This window comes from Tupaia chinensis, unplaced genomic scaffold (genome assembly GCF_000334495.1).
Source record: "Tupaia chinensis unplaced genomic scaffold, TupChi_1.0 Scaffold000252_1, whole genome shotgun sequence".
NCBI classification, from domain to species: Eukaryota; Metazoa; Chordata; class Mammalia; order Scandentia; family Tupaiidae; genus Tupaia; species Tupaia belangeri.
The window spans coordinates 2,182,929-2,203,016 of record NW_006159732.1 but is presented as its reverse complement, the minus strand read 5'-3'; the positions used below and the strand labels follow the sequence as shown (position 1 = coordinate 2,203,016).

The 20,088-nt window shown below is 43.5% G+C and overlaps 1 protein-coding gene across 1 annotated transcript in view; it reads left to right on the top strand.

Annotated features, from left to right (window-relative positions):
* CLIC5 (CLIC family member 5) overlaps window positions 1–20,088 on the top strand; it is a 110,269-nt gene that overhangs the window by 58,261 nt on the left and 31,920 nt on the right. The window contains exons 2-3 of the mRNA XM_006149073.2: window positions 5,106–5,215; window positions 12,142–12,267. Coding sequence (XP_006149135.1) covers window positions 5,106–5,215; window positions 12,142–12,267 — 236 coding nt within the window. The remainder of the gene's footprint in view (window positions 1–5,105; window positions 5,216–12,141; window positions 12,268–20,088) is intronic.

The window sequence follows — 20,088 nt, the reverse complement described above, 5'->3', positions numbered from 1 at the left end:
TTTTTAAAAAATGAGAACCACTGTCTTAAATAAATCTCCATTAGCCACTTGAATTAAACATGATTGCAGAAGTTATAGGGTGCAACAGCTGAGGCCTAGACAAGAAATGACTTAGCTGCCTGAGGCTGGTCTCAAGGTGAATTGGAGGCAGAGACGGGTCTAGAAGCACAGTCTCCTGCTGTAGTGTGATAACATGCTACACAACTCGGGCTTCTCCCTCCCTCCCTTTCCCCCAGGACTCTTAAGAAATGCCAGTGAGAGAATTTAGAGATTCTCAAGCCATTAAAAGAGAGATCACACCCGCCCCTCAACATGCATCCACTTCAACAGGCAGGAGTATCTAAGTTACGGGCAGCTGTGCTTACTGCTACTGAGGGCAAAGTAAATAAATATGACCCACGTTTCAGGGGAGCCCAGCTCACCATACTGAGATCACATGAAAGGCAATATCTCATAGCAAATAATATGAATTATTCAGCATACAATACCTACTGTAAAGCCATACAACTATATAATTACAGAATACTACTATCGATATTACCGTATGTAACATTATATGTGGTATTTTACAAGGTGTATACACTGTATCTAGGGAACAGGCTGGCACTAGCAACTATGTGCCAAGCAGAATCATGAACTTGGGAAATTTGCTCCTAACCTTTGTCCTTCTGCTACTTGCCATCTTGCGTTCGTTTTATAGGATTGCTGCTACAAATTACCATACATTGTGTGGCTTATAACAACAGAAATCTATTCTCTCTCAGCTCTGGAGGCCAGAGTTTAAATTCATGGTATTGGGCCAGCAGGTGGTGTGGTGGTTAAAGGTACTGGACTCCCATCAGGTCCCGAACCTGGTGGCTTGCTTTCTCACTTTCTCTCTCCCTCTTTCTCTGTCTCTCTCTAGTCAAATTGAAAATAATAATGATAATGATAAATAAAGTTAAATATAAATAATTCTTAAAAAATTAAGTAAATTCAAGGTAATGGCAGGACCACATTTTTTCCAAAGGACCTAGGGAAGGACCCTCCTTGTCTGTCCTAATCTCTGGTGTCTGTCATCATGCGTCCTCGGCACTCCTTGGCTCTTAGACATCACTCCATTCTCCACATTCATCATCCCTCTATGTCATAGGGTAGGCACCACCACACCCCCATCATCCCTGAATATCTGGAACCAGATTTCCTCTTCTTATAAGGACACAAGTCATATTTAGAGCCCACCCTAATTCAGTATGACCTCATCTTAAACTTGCTTATATCTGCAAAGACTCTCTAAATAATATCCCATTCACAGACTCTGGGGGGGGGGGAATCTGGATTTGGGGGAACACTGTCTGCCTCTAGTCCCCTTGCTCAAAATCCCTTCGAACCAAAGTTCTTCTAGGCTTTTCCCCACACTTTTCGGGATGCGAGGTCACACCAAACCCCACCTGTTTCTTCTCTGTTGATGTTCCAGGTGCCACAAGCTCCCCACATTTCACCCTTGAGCATAACTCGCTTCTCTGGACCACAGTGCTAGTGAGTTCCAGAGGGATTCGAGGAAGCAGAAAGAGGGCTGCAAGGACAGTGAAGGTGCTCTCACATATTTCTACCAGCCATTTGACGCGTTCTGTTTAGGCCTAGGTTCATAATTTAAGACACTGTAAAATTGTACATAATGTAATGAGAACACAGGAGCTAGGGCACTGCACGCTGTGCCGCTAACATAGCTGGTGCATGCGGACTGCAGGTTAGGTTGTCTGTGTACAATTCAACACCGTCACCTCCTGGCATACGTCATGTGAGCTTGGGAGAAACTGTTACCTTGCTGGGTCTCTAGGTTGGACTCCAAGCATGCCAACTAAGAGCATGAGATCTCAAGTCAGACCACCTGGGTTCAATCCTGGCTTTATCATGGTGAGACCATTAGGCCAGCTATCGCTCTTTTCTGTCTCAGTTTCCACATCTTGAAGGGATGATAATTATAACAGTCCACTACACAGGCTTCTCATGGGGAATAAAGCAGTTAGTACTACATATAAATCCCTTAGAACAATGCCTGACTGTAGACACTAGTTGCTATTATTATCATCATATGAAATTTTGTCCAGCTAATAAGAATTCTAGGATTTTTCTAGCCCCTCCTTCAATTCCCTTATCCTTCCACCATCATCACCAGACCAAAAGCATACATAGTGCATGGATGTAGTTTTGGTTTGGGTTTTGGCTTTTGTTAGCTTTTCGCTGGTCACATTATAATCAGCCTTGGGGGACAATGTCCTTTGTCAGGATGTCTTCAAAGACTAAGTACCCAGTACCTGTTGAGTGCTTCTTAGGGAGTTAGTTCTTAGGAACCGTAAACCCTAGGTAGTCCCATGCTGTGATTAGGGTGGTGGCTGCCTGTCTGCCAGTGCTTTATCAGTAACCTGAGCTCTGTGGGCAGGCGTGGCACCCGCATTGTGTCCTCCCACTGTTGCCATTTTATATCACGGAGCCCCAGTGGTCTCAACTATAGCGCCTGGGGCGTGGCTCTCTTTCAGAAATAGGGAAAAGTGAGAACTGAATAGAGAGCAGGGCTCGAGGGGGTAGTTAGGAGGGAGGTGAAATAACTGTAATTTCATAGCAATTACCTACAACCAACTCTGTCAAAGGCTCCCGTTTTCCATTACAAACCTGAGCCTCTGCTGGGAGCGATTCACAAGGTAGAAATAAGCCTGTAATTAGGCTCCAATGCATGAAAGAAGGCATCGGCTGCCTCTCAGCTGAACGCCACAGAAAACAGACCTCCAGGGAAAAATAATGCATTGAGCTTTGAGATTACATTTTTCTTTCTCCTTTTCTTTCAAAAAATATATATTTTTTCTTTTTTTAGTAAGGCCCCACTCCTGGTTGCTGGTTGGATATTGTTTGCAGTTTTGTAAGTGCATCTGTGGGTCTTTACTTCCCAGGCCTGCCTGTGGTGTCCTCTGGCAGGGGTCAAGGTGTCCAGGGGAGCTAACAGCAGAGGCTTAAGTGAGTGTACCTGTCCTTGTAAGTGCTATGACCAGGACATATAAATCCCTCAACTGAAATGAATACAGAGATCAGTTACTCCCTTTTTCGTTTGTGTTTACTTGAAATAAATACTTTTTAAAACCGTTTATTGAGAGAGAAGAGATCCCTGGCAGTCTTGCCCTGCCGTGATTGCCCACTCAGCCTGCCAGCCACACAGTCCTCTAGGACCACAGGCACACCTGTGAGCACGCTGGCATTCAGGTCATGCAGGGACTCAAACACTGAGCCTCCCTAGTACCACAGCAGCACCCCACCGCCTGTGCCCCCGTGCTGGGGCTGAAATAGATTCTTTATCGAACTCATAACTTTCTGCCCACTCCAAAGTTAAATAAAGGTAGTCTCATCTTTCAGTCATAAAAATACCTGCTATTTATTTTTCTTTTTGGAGAAGTTTTTGCTATAGGGTGCATGTGCTTGCCAGAAAGAGAGAGACAGAGAGACAGAAAGTGGGAAATTACCCCCCAGGGGGGATGGCCACACAGCAATCCATTCTCCATTCTCCTCTCCAGATCTTGGGCACGCATGCACACATGCCTGGCGTGAGTTTAAGCCCCGGGGTCTGGGATTCGAACCGTGGTCGATTACATGGGAGTCCAGCATTATGCCAACTGCTGGTCCCAAAATACCTGTTATTTTGAGGAGAGTAATGAGAAGGGAAAATGAGAATGAAGTATGTAAGCACTTGATAATATTATCTGTTGTTTTTATGTGTGTTCCTGTCTTATCCCCTGATCCACCTCCACAGAAGGCCATAAGCTCCTTGATAAAATGCATTTATTTATTTGATCTTTGCTATAGGGTGTGTGTGCTTCTCAGAGAGACAGAGAGACAGGGAGAGGGAAAGTGAGAATCACTCACTGGGGGGAGGGGGCCACACTGCAATCCCTTCTCCTCTAGTCTTCCTTTGGGATTTTGGGGATGAACCACACATGCCCGGTGTGATTTTCAAGCCACTGAGTTTGGGCGACAAACTGCAGTAACGCATGTGGGAGTCTAGTGCCTTAATCACTCGTGGGGCTAGCCCAAGGAAATGCATTGTTTTAATCTCCTGGCCAGTTTTCTCCAGTTCCTTGCACATAATTGATAATCAATATGTATTTGTTGAGTAAAAGGATCATTTAACAAATGAATGTTTGTTTTTTTTTTTTTTTTTTTTTTTGGAGGGTTTTCCCATAAAGGGGGGGGCGCTGGCCCACCATAGAGGCAGAAAGCGAGAAATCACCTCCCAGAGGGAATGGTCATGCCGCAATCCCTTCTCCTCCATTCTCCTCTCGGGATCTTGGGCACGCATGCACACGCGCCCGGCATGAGTTTTAAGTCACTGGGTCCAGGACGCGAACTGCGGTCGACTACATGGGAGTCCAGTGACATAGCCATTATGCTAACTGCTGTTTCCCAACAAATGAATGGTTTTTTGATGATGAAGGCCAAGTGCTGTTCATAACTAAATGGCATGTTGGTTAGTCCTGAGCCTACTGGCTAGCCTAGATATAGGGAGATAGGATCCAAGTCTAAGGTATTTGTACTCATGATAGTCTCAGGAGCAAAGACCACAGGGTCATAAGAGGGTAAATTACAGGAGAACATATTTTGACCAGGTAAAGCCTAAGCAAAGAGTTTCTAATTGTTAGAGTGATCCTTAGGGCAGACTACTTTGAGAGCTGTAGATTACTGGGCAGTAGAGATACTCAAACACAGACTAGATAATTCTATGGGGGTGTAGGAGTTGGCGTTCCAGCATTCTTTGTGTTAGGCTATGTGATTTCAGAGGTCTCTTTTTACCCTGAGATGTTAGGGTTCTGTGCTTTTAGAAAGTTACAATTCTATAAAATCACCTTCCTGGAAACTCTATTTCAGTTCGGTGAGTATTCATTGAGCCCTTGCGTGGTGCCAGTCATTACTCTGCATGGACAATAGAAAGACGATGATGAATAATAGTAACATAGGGCTACTGCTTTCCAAGGCTGGGACATGGTGTTGGCATGTTCTCCAGTGTTTGAGTGCCACAGTCCTGCATTCCTTCTTGCTAGAATTTACACACCAACTCAGAACTGTGTTTCTCTTCTTTCTAGGCTGGAATTGATGGCGAAAGCATTGGCAACTGTCCTTTCTCTCAACGTCTCTTTATGATCCTTTGGCTGAAAGGAGTCGTGTTCAATGTCACCACGGTGGATCTGAAAAGGTAAAGGACACCGTATAAAGGAGAAATATGTCCAGGTACAAGAAACAGAGTCTTTCATGAGAGAAGGCGAGAGTCTTCCCATGGCTTCCAGCAGCTCTTGCTTGCACCCCATTGTCCAGAGCTGGGTCTCAGGGTGCACCCTTACTTACAAGGGGGTCAGCAAAAGCAAGCACCACACTTGGGTCTGAGCACTTCACTGCCCTGAATAGCAAGGAAGAAGGAAGGAATAGGCATGCAGACATGGGCACAGACAACTGCAAAGTAGTTAGCCATTCCAGAAGTGCTGGTGCCATCACCCACAGGGCCCCTGCAGGTCTGCAGGTGTGAGAGTCTGAGCCTTCAGGAAGTTGGCATCCAGACTACTTTCCCTGCTGTTCCGTCTTTCCCAGTCCTTAGTGTGAGAGTTCTAGGTTACAGGACTGGACGGACAGTGACTAGTGTTTGGTTCATGAAGTGCAGTTTAATGGCTGTTAACTGTCAGGAGCCACATTCTGTTCACTCTTACGGAATGCTTTCTGTATCTTTCTTCTTCCTGTCCTTTAAATGAGGACTAGCTCAACTCACTCCCTGAACATTTATCTTCTGTCCCTCCCCTCTTTCCTGGTGAACTTGACATACTCTGTCTTCTTTACGTGGATCATTCTATACCCCAAACTCTACGACTGCCCAGGTATTTCCACTGGCTGTTCTAGTATCACTTTAAAATCTGTATATCTAAAATTGTATCCATTACTTTCCCCTGGGTTAGGACTCTTCTCATGAACCCCTCTCTGTGTTTTTAAGGCACTGAACGTCTTCCAGTTCCTTTCAATTGCCCCCCTCATGGTTGATCAGTTGCCAGGCCTGGACCATTCTCCCACTGTACTTACTATCCTACTTCCACACTAGGGACTTCCATTCTCAAAGCCCACACCTGGCTCAGGTCTCCCCACTGTCCTTCATAACACATCCATTATAAAGTTTGTTTTGTATTTCAAATGAGACCTTAAATCCTTTGAGGACAGGCCAGGATCATGTATTTGGGGTTTTGTTTTTTGTTTTAGTTTTTTAATTGCCAGAGGGCATGTGCACTAGCAAGAGAGAAAAAGAAAGAGAGAAAGGAGTGAGCGTCAGTCACTGGGGTATGGTCACACTGCAATCTTTTTTCTTCCATTTCTCCTTCCCATTCGAATTTGGGGTGTGCCCACACACGGGCACACACACACACACACACACACACACACAGCTCCTGGTGCACAACACTTAACCAGTGCACTGTGAGGCTGGCCTGCAATCACGTTTTATATTTCTGTGTATTCTTTTTCACAGACAGCTCCTTACAGATCTTCGGCAAGCATCTGTCAAATAAATGAACATACACCTTCTTTATAATTAGTGTCTTCAATAACAAAACAGAGCAGGAGACCAATACATTTGGAAGGATACCTTCCTTCACTGGAGAATGGGAGGTCTTCAGAACATCACCTATAAAGTGGGCTTGCATGTGTGGCTGGAGATCAGAATGGAAAGAGACCACCCCTGCATTGCTCAAATGCTTAGACAGCTTTTTGATATTAGCGCCTCTTACATCACTTTGAGGTAGTCCAAGCAAATATCACCACTCCAGCTTTAGAAATAAGGAAAACTTACTGCCGATATATTTTATGTTTATATTATCTATTCATATACAACCATCCCCCAGTATCCACAGGGGACTGCTTCCAGGAGCCCCTTTGAATACCAAAATCCCGGGTAAAGTCTCTTCACAATCTAAATGATGTATCTAAGTGATTTAATGTATGAATAATAATAACAAAATTTTTAAAATGTTTAAAAATCAAGTTCCTCATATAAAATGGCATAATATTTACATATAATCTGTACCCATCCTCCTGAATACTTTAAATCATCTCTAAGTTCCTTTTTTTTTTTTTAAGAGGTTTTTGCTATAGGGTGCATGCACTTGCCAGACAGATAGAGACAAAGAGACAAAAAGCAAGAAAACACCCCACCAGAGGGGATGGCCACACCACAATCCCTTCTACTCCATTCTCCTTTCGGGATCTTGGGCATGCACACACATGCGCCTGGCATGAGTTTTCAGTCATTGGGTCCAGGACGCGAACTGCAGTTGACTACGTGGGAGTCCAGCGGCATAGCCATTATGCTAACTGCTGGTCCCTCTAGGTTACTTTTAATACCTAATATAATGTAAATGCTATGGAAATCATTGTTATACTGTATTGTTTAGGGAATAATGCTAAGAAAACTCTCTACATGTTCAATATAGATGCAATCAATTTTTTTTCAACTACTTTTTGTATGCATGGTTAGTAGAATCAGTGGATGTGGAACTCATGCATATAGAGGGTCAACTTTATATGTATGTGCATATACACACACATACATGTTAATTTCTTATCCTGGTACCACTGTTTATTGGCTGAATGGCCTTGAACATACTGAGCCTCAGTTTCCTCATCTATACCATGGAGATAGTACATTTTTTTTAAATAGATTTTTGCTATAGGGCATGTGTGCTCCCCAGAGAGACAGAGACAGAGAGACAGAAAATAAGAAATCACTGCCCTCCACCCCGAGGGGGATGGCCATGCTACAATTCCTTCTCTTCCATTCTCCTCTCAGGATCTTGGGCACGTATGCACATGCACCCAGCTTAAGTTTTAGGCTGCCAAATCCGAGACTCGAACTGCGATCAACTACATGGGAGTCTAGTGTTGTAACCATTACACCATCTGTTGGTCTCAAGATAGTACCTTCTTAATCAGTAGAGTTTTTGTGAGGATTTAGTGAGGTGGTCACATGAATCACTTGCATTCTGTGTAGTATTTGGCTCCCAGCACGAACTCCAGGCATGTTGGCTCTTGGCATTATCCCTGCCCTCATGAAGCTAGTAATCCAGACACGAAAAGAAGACTGATACACAGTAAATAATTCATAATTTAGATCCAGCAATATGTGGTTCAATACCAGTGATATAATGCTGTGAGTGCTGGAGAGGGTCAGCAAGGAAAGATGGCTGTAACTGCCTGGCCTCCCATGGTTCCAGCTCCTGCAGTTGTGGCATTCTCCTGCAGTTCTTCCCAAGTGGGCTAGACTCCAGAGGCCATGGTTCTCCAGAATCCCAGGGAGAAACCATCACCACCACCACCATGACAACACATTTCAGTATCATTAAGCCACAGAGAGACGCCTGCTGAAAATCAAAAGCAGTGAGATTTCCCCTTGCAGCTGAGAACCCAGGCAGAGCTGCCTGTGTCATCTGTAAAACACAGGAGAAGTAAGTGAAAAATGTCTTTCCATTGTCTAAAATGAGGGACACATACAAAGTACACAAAGGGACTAAGTAAATTAGATTTTACAAATACTTTCCAACCCAATTGTCTGGGTTCCAAGTGCCACCGAATGTGCTGGTGAGTGTGTGTTTGGGAACGACAGGGGAGGAGCGGGGAGGAGCACCGTAATTGAAATTCTTCTCGTCCCCTCCCAGATTGATTACACCAGGAATTTGTCTCATTTCAGACTCCTCTACCCACAGTGTTTACTTTTTCACAGCTCCTCCACCTAATGTTTTCTTCTCCTGACTCTCATAAGAAATGTGGCATTCTCAAAGAGAGCATTTGGGGTGAACCTGATGTTCTAGCCCTGCCCCTGGAAGCCTCTGTCATTATTCCTCCTTTACTCTGTGCACCCCTCTCTCTCTGCATTTCCCCCAAATTACCAACCTATCTTTTCCTCATTTGGTTCCAGCCTTGCTTCTGCATATTTTGACCAGCTGGTGGCCTCGTAGAAGCACACCCCTGGGCACTCACAGGACCCACACACCTGCAAGATGTCCCTCTGCACGGGCCATCAGTAATAGTTCCCAGTTCAAACCAGGAGCATTACTTGGCAGTGCTGTGGGCTAAGTATGGAAAGTCCAACTGATTAACTGTCCATCCATTTAAATGTACAAGTGATCCAGGATTTCATCCTCTTCCTCATCACCTAAGACATTGTCTCTGGAAAATTTAGGACTTTTGCATCTCCTCTTCCCCAGGGGGAAAAATGCACCACTGTTTTGGTGATCTTAAATTTCTTTTAGTGTCTTAACCAGATTCCTACAGGCATGCCAAAAGCTTTCTGTCTTCTTAGGGACTGAATCTGCTGCCTATTATATGAATGTTTCACTTAAAGCATCCTATTGGTCCCAGCAAAGTTTGTTGGAAAAAGAAATCATTTGTTTTTTTTTTTTTTTGGAGAAGTTTTCGCTATAGGGCGCATACGCTCGCCAGACAGACAGAGAGAGACATAGAGACAGAAAGCGAGAAATCACACACCCCCCCCCAGAGGGGATGGTCATGCCGCAATCCCTTCTCTTCCATTCTCCTCTCGGGTTCTTGGGCACACATGCACACGAGTCTGGCGTGAGTTTTAAGCCACCGGGTCCAGGATGTGAACCGCGGTCGACTACGTGAGAGTCCAGCGACATAGCCATTACGCTAACTGCTGGTTCCCAAGAAATCACTTTTTTTATTAGAGAGATTTTTGCTATAAGATGTGTGCTCACTGGAGAGACAGAGAGAAACAGAGAGACAGAATGTGAGAAATCACCACCCCCCTCTGGGGGAGAAGGCCATGTTGAAATCCCTTCTCAATTCTCCCCTTTGGATCTTGGGCACGCAGGCACACATGCCTGGCGTGAGTTTTAAGTCTCCAGGTTTGAGACTCTGGTCGATTATGTGGGAGTCCAGTGATGTAACCATTATGCCATCTACTGGTCCCCAGAATCACTTTCGTAAAGCAAGTGTTATATTTAATTGAACTCCATTGGGAAATAGAGGATAGGTTTAGTTAGAAAGTAGGTCATTTATTATTTAAGATAATACTTAAGTATCCTCATAGTCAAAAAGTAGGCATAATTTCTGACTCAAGAGATTTTGATTTATGTACATTAAACAGAATTTTTAAATATTTCAAGAAAAATAACTACTTAAAAAAACAGAACCATAATAGTCACATTTTAAGAATAGGGAGTTCTTTTGTCAATTAAATGTATTTTGGGGGGACCAGCAGGTGGCTAATGGCTATGTCGCTCGACTCCCATGTAGTTGACCACGGTTTGAGTCTCAAACCTGGTGGCTTACACTCATGCAGGGCTCATGTGTGTGCGTGCCCAAGATCCCGAGAGAAGAATGGAGAAGAATGGAGGAGAATGCCACAATCTCTTGGGGGGGATTTCTCACTTTCTGTCTCTCTGTCTCTCTCTGTCTTTCTGGAGAGCACACACGCCTTATAGCAAAAAAACTCTCAGAAAAGTACTTTTTTTTTCCTCTTGATGATGATAATGTATATAGTGATGTCTTTATTTTGACTGATATGCATGGTGTTCATGCTGGGAAAAGCAATGTTGTACACTGTAAAGATAAATGTGATTAAATGTAAATTAAAATAAAAAAGAATTAAAAAAAGAATAGCGAGTTCTTGAATTAAGTTACAAAGTAAAAATACTGTAAAAGGTATAATATGGTGGCATGCCAACACTCTAAGAGTATCGTTTGCCTATTGATTCTCCTCACATTCTACTGGAAGCTAAAAGCTTTCATGTTGAAGTTTTCACCAACTTCAGACCAATCCTCAATTTCTAGTTTTACAGCTAAAATCACTTCAATGTCTAGTTTTGCAGGTAAAATCACTCCTTTAAGTGAACGAATGTCTGCTGATAGCTTCCTATGTACCAGACATAGTTCTAGTCTTTTCCCTAAGGGATCTGGAATTATGACTTTTACTCGGCTATCTTTTTTCCCAGTAATAGTAGATTTTGATGCAGAATCCTTGGACATAGCCTGTCTAGTGTTTGTTGAGCAATGATGTTGAACTTGGGTCTGCCAGATGTAAACTTGTGAGTTTTCACAAGGACCTGTAGTGTGTCTGTGTTAGAAACTTAGCAATAATAAGATTTTTGAAAACATCTTCTCTATTGAATACTTTTGCTTTTCAAGCATACACACACACACATATATATTTCATTTTCATATCTACTCAAAGGCTTTATCAGAGCCTGTTTATAGGTCAAAAAAGTATTCTGATGAGTCTAGAAAAGACTAACCAATATTAGATATTAATTATTAGATATTAAAATTTAAGTTATACATCATAGGAATAGTCTAACTTAAACAAATGAGGTAAACTCTCAACTTTTTTGTTTGAAGATATTTCTTAGGCTAAAATTGTGATCCAATATATGTTATTATTTCTTTTCTTTTCTCTTTTTTTTTTTTTGAGGTTTTTGCCAAAGGGCACATGCACTTGCCAGAGACAGAGACAGAGACAGTGAGAAGGAAAGTGAGGAATCACTCCCTCCCCACCCCCCAGGGTGGATGGCCACATCATAGTCCCTCTCTTCCATTCTCCTCCTTGATTCTTGGACACACACACACACACACACACATGCCTAGCGTGAGTTTTAAGCCACCGGGTCTTGGACTTGACTGTGGTCAGCCATGTGAGAGTCCAGTGATGTAACCACTACCCCAATCTGCTGGCCCCCAGTATGCTATTATTTTTAATTGCCAGAGGAGAGGGCTATGTGTTCACCAGAGACCCAGACAAATAGAGAGGGAGAAAGCATTCCCTAACAGGGTGTAATCACACTGCACTTCCTTCTCTATTTATCCATCTTATAGGGACTTAAGTATGTACATACATGTACCCAGAGTGTTTTTCAAGCCCCTGGGGCCAGGGCTCAAACAGCAGTCAGTCACCTTACTCAAATCCTTCAGAATATTCTCCAACCTTCCCTTCCCTACATCCTACACTATAAATTATTTTTGCTGACAGACATGCTACATAGCATGGGGAGTCTAATTTATGATAAATCTTAGGTTTCCAAGAACAAGAAGCTCCCCAGAATAAGCTAATATCTGCATCTTTCTCTCTTTTTACAGAAAGCCAGCCGACTTGCACAACCTAGCCCCTGGCACCCATCCACCCTTCCTGACCTTCAACGGGGATGTGAAGACCGACGTCAATAAGATCGAGGAGTTCCTGGAGGAGACCTTGACCCCTGAAAAGTAATGAACTGCTGCTTTCTGGAACTAATGAAAGAGAAAGGTTCATACCGAAACCACATGGAGCACAGAGGCAGATTTCCAAAGGAGCTTCATGATTCTAGAACACAGGATCCTCCTTTCAAAGAGAACCTAGGAACCCCAAAGAGCTACCAATCTCAAAATGGCTCCACTAAATTCTCTTGAGAATAGATATCACCCATGATGTGGGGTCCATCACTCCCTCCTAAACAGACTGACTTTAGGAACCCTGGAAGGTTGTCACTCCGGTAATCCTCCCTTTCCAGGTCACTTTGTTTGAAAGACTTAGTAAGGGTGACCGCTCCCTCGTTTCAGGACAAGAGCTGAAAAAAAAAAAACCAAAAATACTGATAGAATAAAAATAAGCCAAGAGAGGGTAACCTGATGTCTTAAAACCATGCCAATAGTCATAAATTAAACCAAGTCTTGTCTGACCCCATGAGTAAACAGATAAAGAGAGAGACTAAGAACAGTTCCTCTTCTGAAGGTAGGTACAGGGAGAGAATAGACCAGAGGCTGTAAATCCTTTTTGGGTAGATAAGCTGCTACTGATAGAAAAGAGGAGTAAAGAGAAGAGGGATGAATTCTAAAATTTATCAACATTTTGTAAATTTATTATAGAATATGGTTCATTGTAGAATATTGTAATCAGGGACTAAAACAATCACAGGTATAAAAATATAAGAAAAATAATATGACACATACAGTAAGGCATAGACTTTATCCTATAGGGTAGTCACTGAAAAGTTTTAAGAAAGGAGTTAGAGGGACCAGCAGATGGTGCAATGATTATATCACTGGACACCTATGCAGTTGACCACAGTTAAAGTCCCGGACTGGGCAGCTTAAAACTCATGCTAGGCATGTGTGCCCAAAATCCTGAGAGGAGAATGGAGGAGAAAGGATTGTGGCATGGCCATCCCCTCAAGGGATGATTTCTCGCCTTTGGTCTGTCTGTCTCTCTGGAGAGCGCACATACCCTATAGCAAACATTTATCTTAAAAGAAGGAGTTAGAAAGTCCATTTTAACACTTGCTTTGAGAGTTAAGGGGATAGAAGCAGCGTGGAGGATGGTAAGGCTAGAGATAGAGAAATCAATTACTTCTAATTGAGTTTGTTGGTGAGAGTCCAGGTAAGATGGGCTGAAGGACCGAGCCAAACCAGTGGCAGTGAAGTGAGCAGAGCGAGTAGGAAGAATTCAGGACGTACATAGTAGGTAAGATAAGTGGAATTTGACAACTAAAAATCACCAACTTGCATTTATTTTAAAGTTTTATTTATTTATCAAGACCTACATAGCTCTCACTCTGTGGTCAAGCACTCACTGTTCATAACACTTGCCAATGTGACTCAGTTCATCTTCACAACAGCCCTCTGAAGGAAGTGCTGTCATTGTCCTTGTTTAAAAAATTGGGGCAGCCTGAAGGGACTAAGCAACCCACCCAACATCTCACATCTAGTAAATTACTGCTCAAAAAGTAAAGCTTTCAGTGGCACTCTGATCAAGCCTTCAACAGCCTTGCCTTATTCTTAAAAAGCATTCTTTGTCACCCGTATTAGGATAGTTTATTTTCATACTGAGAATGGAAAGCTGCCTCCAGCCCATTGGAATCGCTGAGTGTACACTTTAAATAGTGCATTAATTAAATCAGTGGGCCAGCCCCACCTAGAACACCCAGACTCACCAGTGCCTGAAGCCACACACATCTTTGAACAGGATAGCAGCCAGCCACTTTGCTCGAAGGGCCCAGAGGGAGCCAAGAATCCACCACCCTTCCCTGAGACCCAACATCATTGCTAGCACTGGTTTGCAGTCCCATATGAAAAACATAAATGCTGTTTTCAATGACTAGAGTTTAGACTGCCTGGGAGACCAGGGAAGAAAGTCTGTGGTGATGTTAAATTCTAATAATTACTTTTAGAAGTGATGCTCGGGCCATTAGAAAATGGAAAATTGAAGCAGGAGGAACAGAGTGTCCCCTCTGTGGTTATGAGGGTGACTGGAAGTGTGAGTCTGGGCTCCACATAATGCACTGTGACCTCTGCAACAGTCTGTTCTCTGCCCTCTGCCTCAGTTCCCTTTTCTGTGAAAGGATGACCCCAGAACCTCTTCCTGCTCCTAATTCTTCATACCCACTTTAACCAAGCTCCCCTGATTAGCCCACAAAATCCCCTTATGTCCTTCCTGGACTGTTTCTCTAACTCTGGGGGCCCCGGTCTGCATCTACAATGGGACCAAGGAGGACCCAGAGACCCCAGAATAGTGTGCTTCACATGACCTGGCACATTGTTCTAGAGAAGGATCATCATTTCATGAGATTCTAAAAAGTTTCCCTGATCCACACAGGGCCTGGCCAAGGTGGGTGTGGGCACTCCTTTCTGTCCCCCTCTCTGCCCATATCGGTTGTCCTGAACTCTGCTTCTTCTGGCCCGTGTCATTTTTCAGACCGTAGTTGTGTAAAGGAGGCTTTACAAAGTACATTCCTGCCACGTTAGTGACCCAACCACCAAGCACGTGCAGGTAGAAAATATCCAAATGCCTTTCTCTAGACGGCTGCCAGAGTAAGGGCCCAGTGGTGAAACCATCAGCCATTCCAGTCTCCTGAGTGCCCCTTACATGCCTTTGTACCGTGAGATAGGGACAGCTGCTGCGATGAACTCCCAGGAGATGTTACCAGGCCAGCACCTCAGCCCCCTGAAGCGAGACCTGCTGGTGTGCCCACAACAAGCCACCAGTCTCAGCTGACTCAGGCTGGGAGAGGGGATGACCTTGTTCTGAGACCCCAGGAGCAGTGCGGCTTGGCCCTGCGTTTCTCTGGAGGGCAGCAAAGCCCCCCACCTATCCAGCCAGCACTGGTCGGCCATGTGTTTCTCATCACGCTGCTGCTGTTTGTAAAAGCTGCCGGAGAGCCAAGACATTGTGGGAGCCCTTTTTCCCCTTAGCTCTGTTTTTTAAAAGAAGAAAACCACTTATAAACAAACCAACAATTTTTTAAAAAAATCATATTTGATTCTACAGAGTATTTGGTGTCAAAATGAGGACTCCAGGAAGTCTTAAGTAGTTTCTAAGTGAGACTAACATCCACCCTTTTCCTTAGACTGACCCAGTTAATGTTCAACAAGGAAGCATTGGGACTTACGCTGGGGTCGTTATTGAGAGATGCTGGTTCTTGCCTTTCACCTCTGAGGATCAATTTCTAGGACTCAGATCTGTGTCCAATTTCACCTCTGTGGCCGAGTTTCTAGGACTCAGATCTGAGAGTCAGGAGACAAACCGTGGCCTCTTGTTTACCATCATTTACTGTGTGACCTGGGCAACCCTTTCTCCCCCTTTGTTTTCTCATCTATAAAGTGAGGAGATGCAATGATATGGTTTCCAAAATGTCTTGCAGAGCAAGTTCTTTCTCAAAGTGCTTCAAAAACAGTTGCTTAAAATAATCTTAGTTTGGGACCAGCAGTTAGTGTAATGGCTATGTTGCTGGACTCCCATGTAGTCAACTGCAGTTCAAGTCCCGGACCTGGTGGCTTAAACTCACGCCAGGCATGTGTGCATGTGTGCCCAAGGTACCAAGAGGAGAATGGAAGAGAAGGGATTGCGGCATGGTCATCTCCCCTCGGGGGGGTGATTTCTTGTTTTTCTGTCTCTCTGGCAAGCACACGTGCCCTATAGCAAAAACCTCTCAAAAAATATGTAAAGTGATCTCAAAGTATTAAAAAAGCAAGAATGTTTTTTCTAGAAAGTGGCCATGGCCTCAGTACCTCACACAAGATGGCACAGTGGCTGAGAGCATGGGTTTTGGAGTCAGAGTGACTTGGGTTCAAATCAATTCTACTAGGTAGTGCTATGCTGCAGTAATAAATAAGCCACGAAATCTTGGACAGTTTAACAGGAAATTGTTCATTTCTCACTTGGGCAATGGGTCAGTAGTATAGTCCCCCTCTTACGTGTTACAGCTTTTGGAATCCATTACCTCCATGCTCCTTTACCCGGAAAGAAAAGAGGGTCATGCAAAATATTTTTAAGGACCAGAGTCATGAGTGGTTACTTCGTTTTTGCTCCCTTCCCATTGGCCACATCCAGTCATATGACTCCAAACAAACTAGAGAGGAATGCTGGGAAATGCAGCAAAGCAAATGGATATTTAGTAAGTATGAGTAGTTTCCGCTATAGATAGAGCACTTAAAACCTCTCCAAATCTGTAGTTCTCACATCTCTAAATAAAGACCACAGTGTTGGTCTTATAGGGCTATTGTAGAGGATACTACTACTTAGGCTAGTGTCTGACAGAGGGACACCTCATTAAATGGTAGGTTAAAGATTTAGAACAAGAGATTAGTACCACCAAGAGATCAACACCAACAAGAGATCAACACCTGTTTTGTAGCTGTATCCCAGATGCAGTCATAAGCACAACTGGTGACCATGGTCCTAAGTCACAGACCCTAAAGGATGTCTTTAAATGAATAAACCAGGCCCCTTCAAGCAGCTTATGCTTACAGAACATAGACAAAACAAATAAGACAGTCAAGGGTCAGAAAAGTCAGAAGTATTCATCTGCTTCTCCAGTACGGTTTGGTAAAATAGGAAGTAGACTATAGGGGTGGGAGGAAAAAGTAAATCCTTTCATTTCAGTCTCTTAAAGAAGGAGAAACAGGGCCAGCAAGTAGCGTGGTGGTTAACACACTGGACTTCCACATGGCTGGCTGTGGTTCAAGTCCCATACCTGGTGACTTGAAGATCACACCAGGTGCATATGAAAATCACACCAGGTTCATGCCCAAAATCCCAAGAGAGAATGGAGGAGAAGGGTTTTCAGTGTGGCCATCCCCTCTGGGTGGTGATTTCTTAGTTTTCTTTCTCTGTTTCTCTCTGTCTCTCTCTTGTGTGTGCACGTACCCTATGGCAAAGAACTAAAGAAAAAGAAAAAGAAAGGAGAACTAATACTCAAGTTGCCAGTAAAGGTCACTCCATTAGGACTCTCTCTCTTTTTCTCCAGTGTATCCTCTAAACCAATCATAGGACCTGGCCTTTGCTAAATGTTTAATGCATGTTGGTTTTATAGTATGAGGTCTTTCCATTCAGTGGTGTGGTGGTCTGTGGCTAGCCAGTGAGAAGTCATGTGGGACTCTAAACCAATTTAAAAACTTATCTTCCGCAATTTTTAAATTTTTGGTACTATATTTATAAAACAATATCTTTTGCTTGTTTTGTTTTTGTTTTTGTTTTGTAAGAAGCCAACTGTTTTGTTTGCCAGAATGATGCTTAAGTGCATATCTAAGATTAATGCATTCAAAATAAAGTATCTTAAAACAGAGTAGAGAGGAATTTCCATTTAGCTAAATCAGGAATCAGCAAACTTTATCTATAAAAGTAATGATGGGCTAGGCTGTTCTCCAATAAAGCCCAATTTATGACACTGAAATTTGAATTTCATATTATTTTCACACATCATAAAACAGTACCCTTGTTTTTTATTTTTTTTTCACCATTAAATAATGTTTAAAAATGTCCCCTTGGGACCAGCTGTTGGCGTAATGGCTATGTCTCTGGACTCCCATGTAGTCGACCACGGTTTGAGTCCTGGACCTGTTGACTTAAACTCACATTGGGCGTGTGTACATGTATGTACCCAAGATCCAGAGAGGAGAATGGAGGAGAAGGCAAGGATAAGGCATTGTTCTAGATGGCATGGCCATGTCCTCTGGGGAGTGATTTCTCGCTTTCTGTCTCTCTCTGTTGTTCTGGCGAGCACACACACCCTATAGCAAAAACCTCTTTAAAAAAGTCCCTTTTAATGCGTGGTCTTTTGTCATCCACCTAGGACTTGGTACCACATGCATGTTTGGTCCAATTTCTTTGTGAAGAAATAGGCAGATTACTGGACATTTGATCAAACGATAACATATTACAACACAAAACTACAAACTCAAGTAAATCATCCACTGAGATGCATTTCCTAGGCCCTTCTCTTTTACATTATGCAGGAGAATCAGAGACCTTAATATTTTTTAATAATTAGTTATGTTTATCTACTCTAATAGCATGGTAGATTCTATGCAAAGGCTAGAATAGAGAGGGATGACGCAAAACTCCCACATTTTGGCAGGTTACCTAGCATCTTGCAGGAAATCTCACTAGATGAATTTGGTACCTCCAAGTATACCCAGGAAAACCAGTGTGTGCAGTCTGAACAGAAGGCCTCCTACCGCTGGACAGAATCTGCTCACTCCTGTACTCAGCCCAGCCTTGAGAGCTCTGAGGCTTTGATGGTAACTGGCCGAGTCAATGAGAGGCCACAGAACATGGAACTTAAGAGCTGAGTTTCAAAAACGTAGCTGCCAGGTTGGAATCCCGGCTTTTCACTCAGCCACTTGCACACAGGCAACTCGCTTAACTTCTCTGCCTCAGTTTCCTCATGTGGTAAATGAGGGCCGTAATAGTACTAATAGAAGCGTTGTGAGCAGTAAATGGTGAATGCAGGTGAGGGGACTAGAACAATGCCTGGGCCAGAGTACTCCATGGGGTTGCTGTTATCAGAGAAGCATGTGAAGGAGTGGGAGGATACTGCTGCAGGGCCCCAGAGCAGATTCTTGTCCTCTGTTTGTTAGCCACAGGCCCGTAAGTCATCATTTCACTTGTGGGATTTCCAATGGCCCTTCCTGTAAAGTGAGGACAATAACGCCTTCCTTACCTGCCTGAAGGCACCAAGCTGGGCTCAATAAATTTGAGGACTCTGGAATTAAGTAGCCACCTAACATGGCCCTAAGAGCAGACAGTACTAGTCAATGGGCCAATGGAAGGGCAAAAATGATGAAATACCAACAAATGATATTTTTTTTTTTCTGGAGAGGTTTTTGCTATAGGGCGCATGTGCTCACCAGAAAGACAGAGAGAGACAGAGAGACAGAAAGCAAGAAATCACCCCCAGGGGGGTTGGTCACGCCGCAGTCCCTTCTATTCTCCTCTCAGGATCTTGGGCACGCACGCACACGTGCCTGGTGTGAGTTTAAGCCACCGGGTCTGGGACTCGATCTGTGGTCGACTACATGGGAGTTCAGCGACATAGCCATTATGCTAACTGATGGTCCCACAAATGATCTTTTTAAAGTCTTTTTTTTGTTCAAATTATTTAAAACATTAAAACTAGCCCCCCTCCCCACCCTGGCCCACACACCATAGTATTTGCCTTTTAAACATAAAGTGGACAAAAAGGATTTACCCAGAGATCACAAAAGCCTACATTAATAGATACTAATGATAACAAAGCAACCGTTTCTTACCTTCCCCACTCCTGTCTCATCATACACATAAAATATTTGTGAAATAATAGTTAAAAAAATTGGAATTGCTCATTTTGATGGTTCCAATGGTCGAAGCATGGATTTCTACATAAGGCTGTTTTCCTCCTTCGGTCCCAAGGCCAATAATTCTAATCCAGCTTTCCCCTTGTATTCTTGAAAAACCGAGTGAATGAGAATAGAGATGGATCATAACAAACCTATTTCCACATACAGGTCTGAAAATCAAACAACTGAAAACACACGTCCTGCTGATGGGGTTTTCACGTTGCATTCCTGTACATAAATGACAAGCATGCAAAGTACATTTCCGAAGGGGACTATGGGTATCCTCCTTTGGGGAAATGGGTTAGAGGTCTCCGCCTAAAGAGTCAGATATTTACCTCTCTGCTCCCAGAATTAACTCTGTGTGGCTAGGCTTATCACTGAAGTCCTGGCGATGGGCAGTTATTTTCATGTGGTGTAGTGAAATGTCAGAGGACCTACATGTGACAGAGAGGGAAA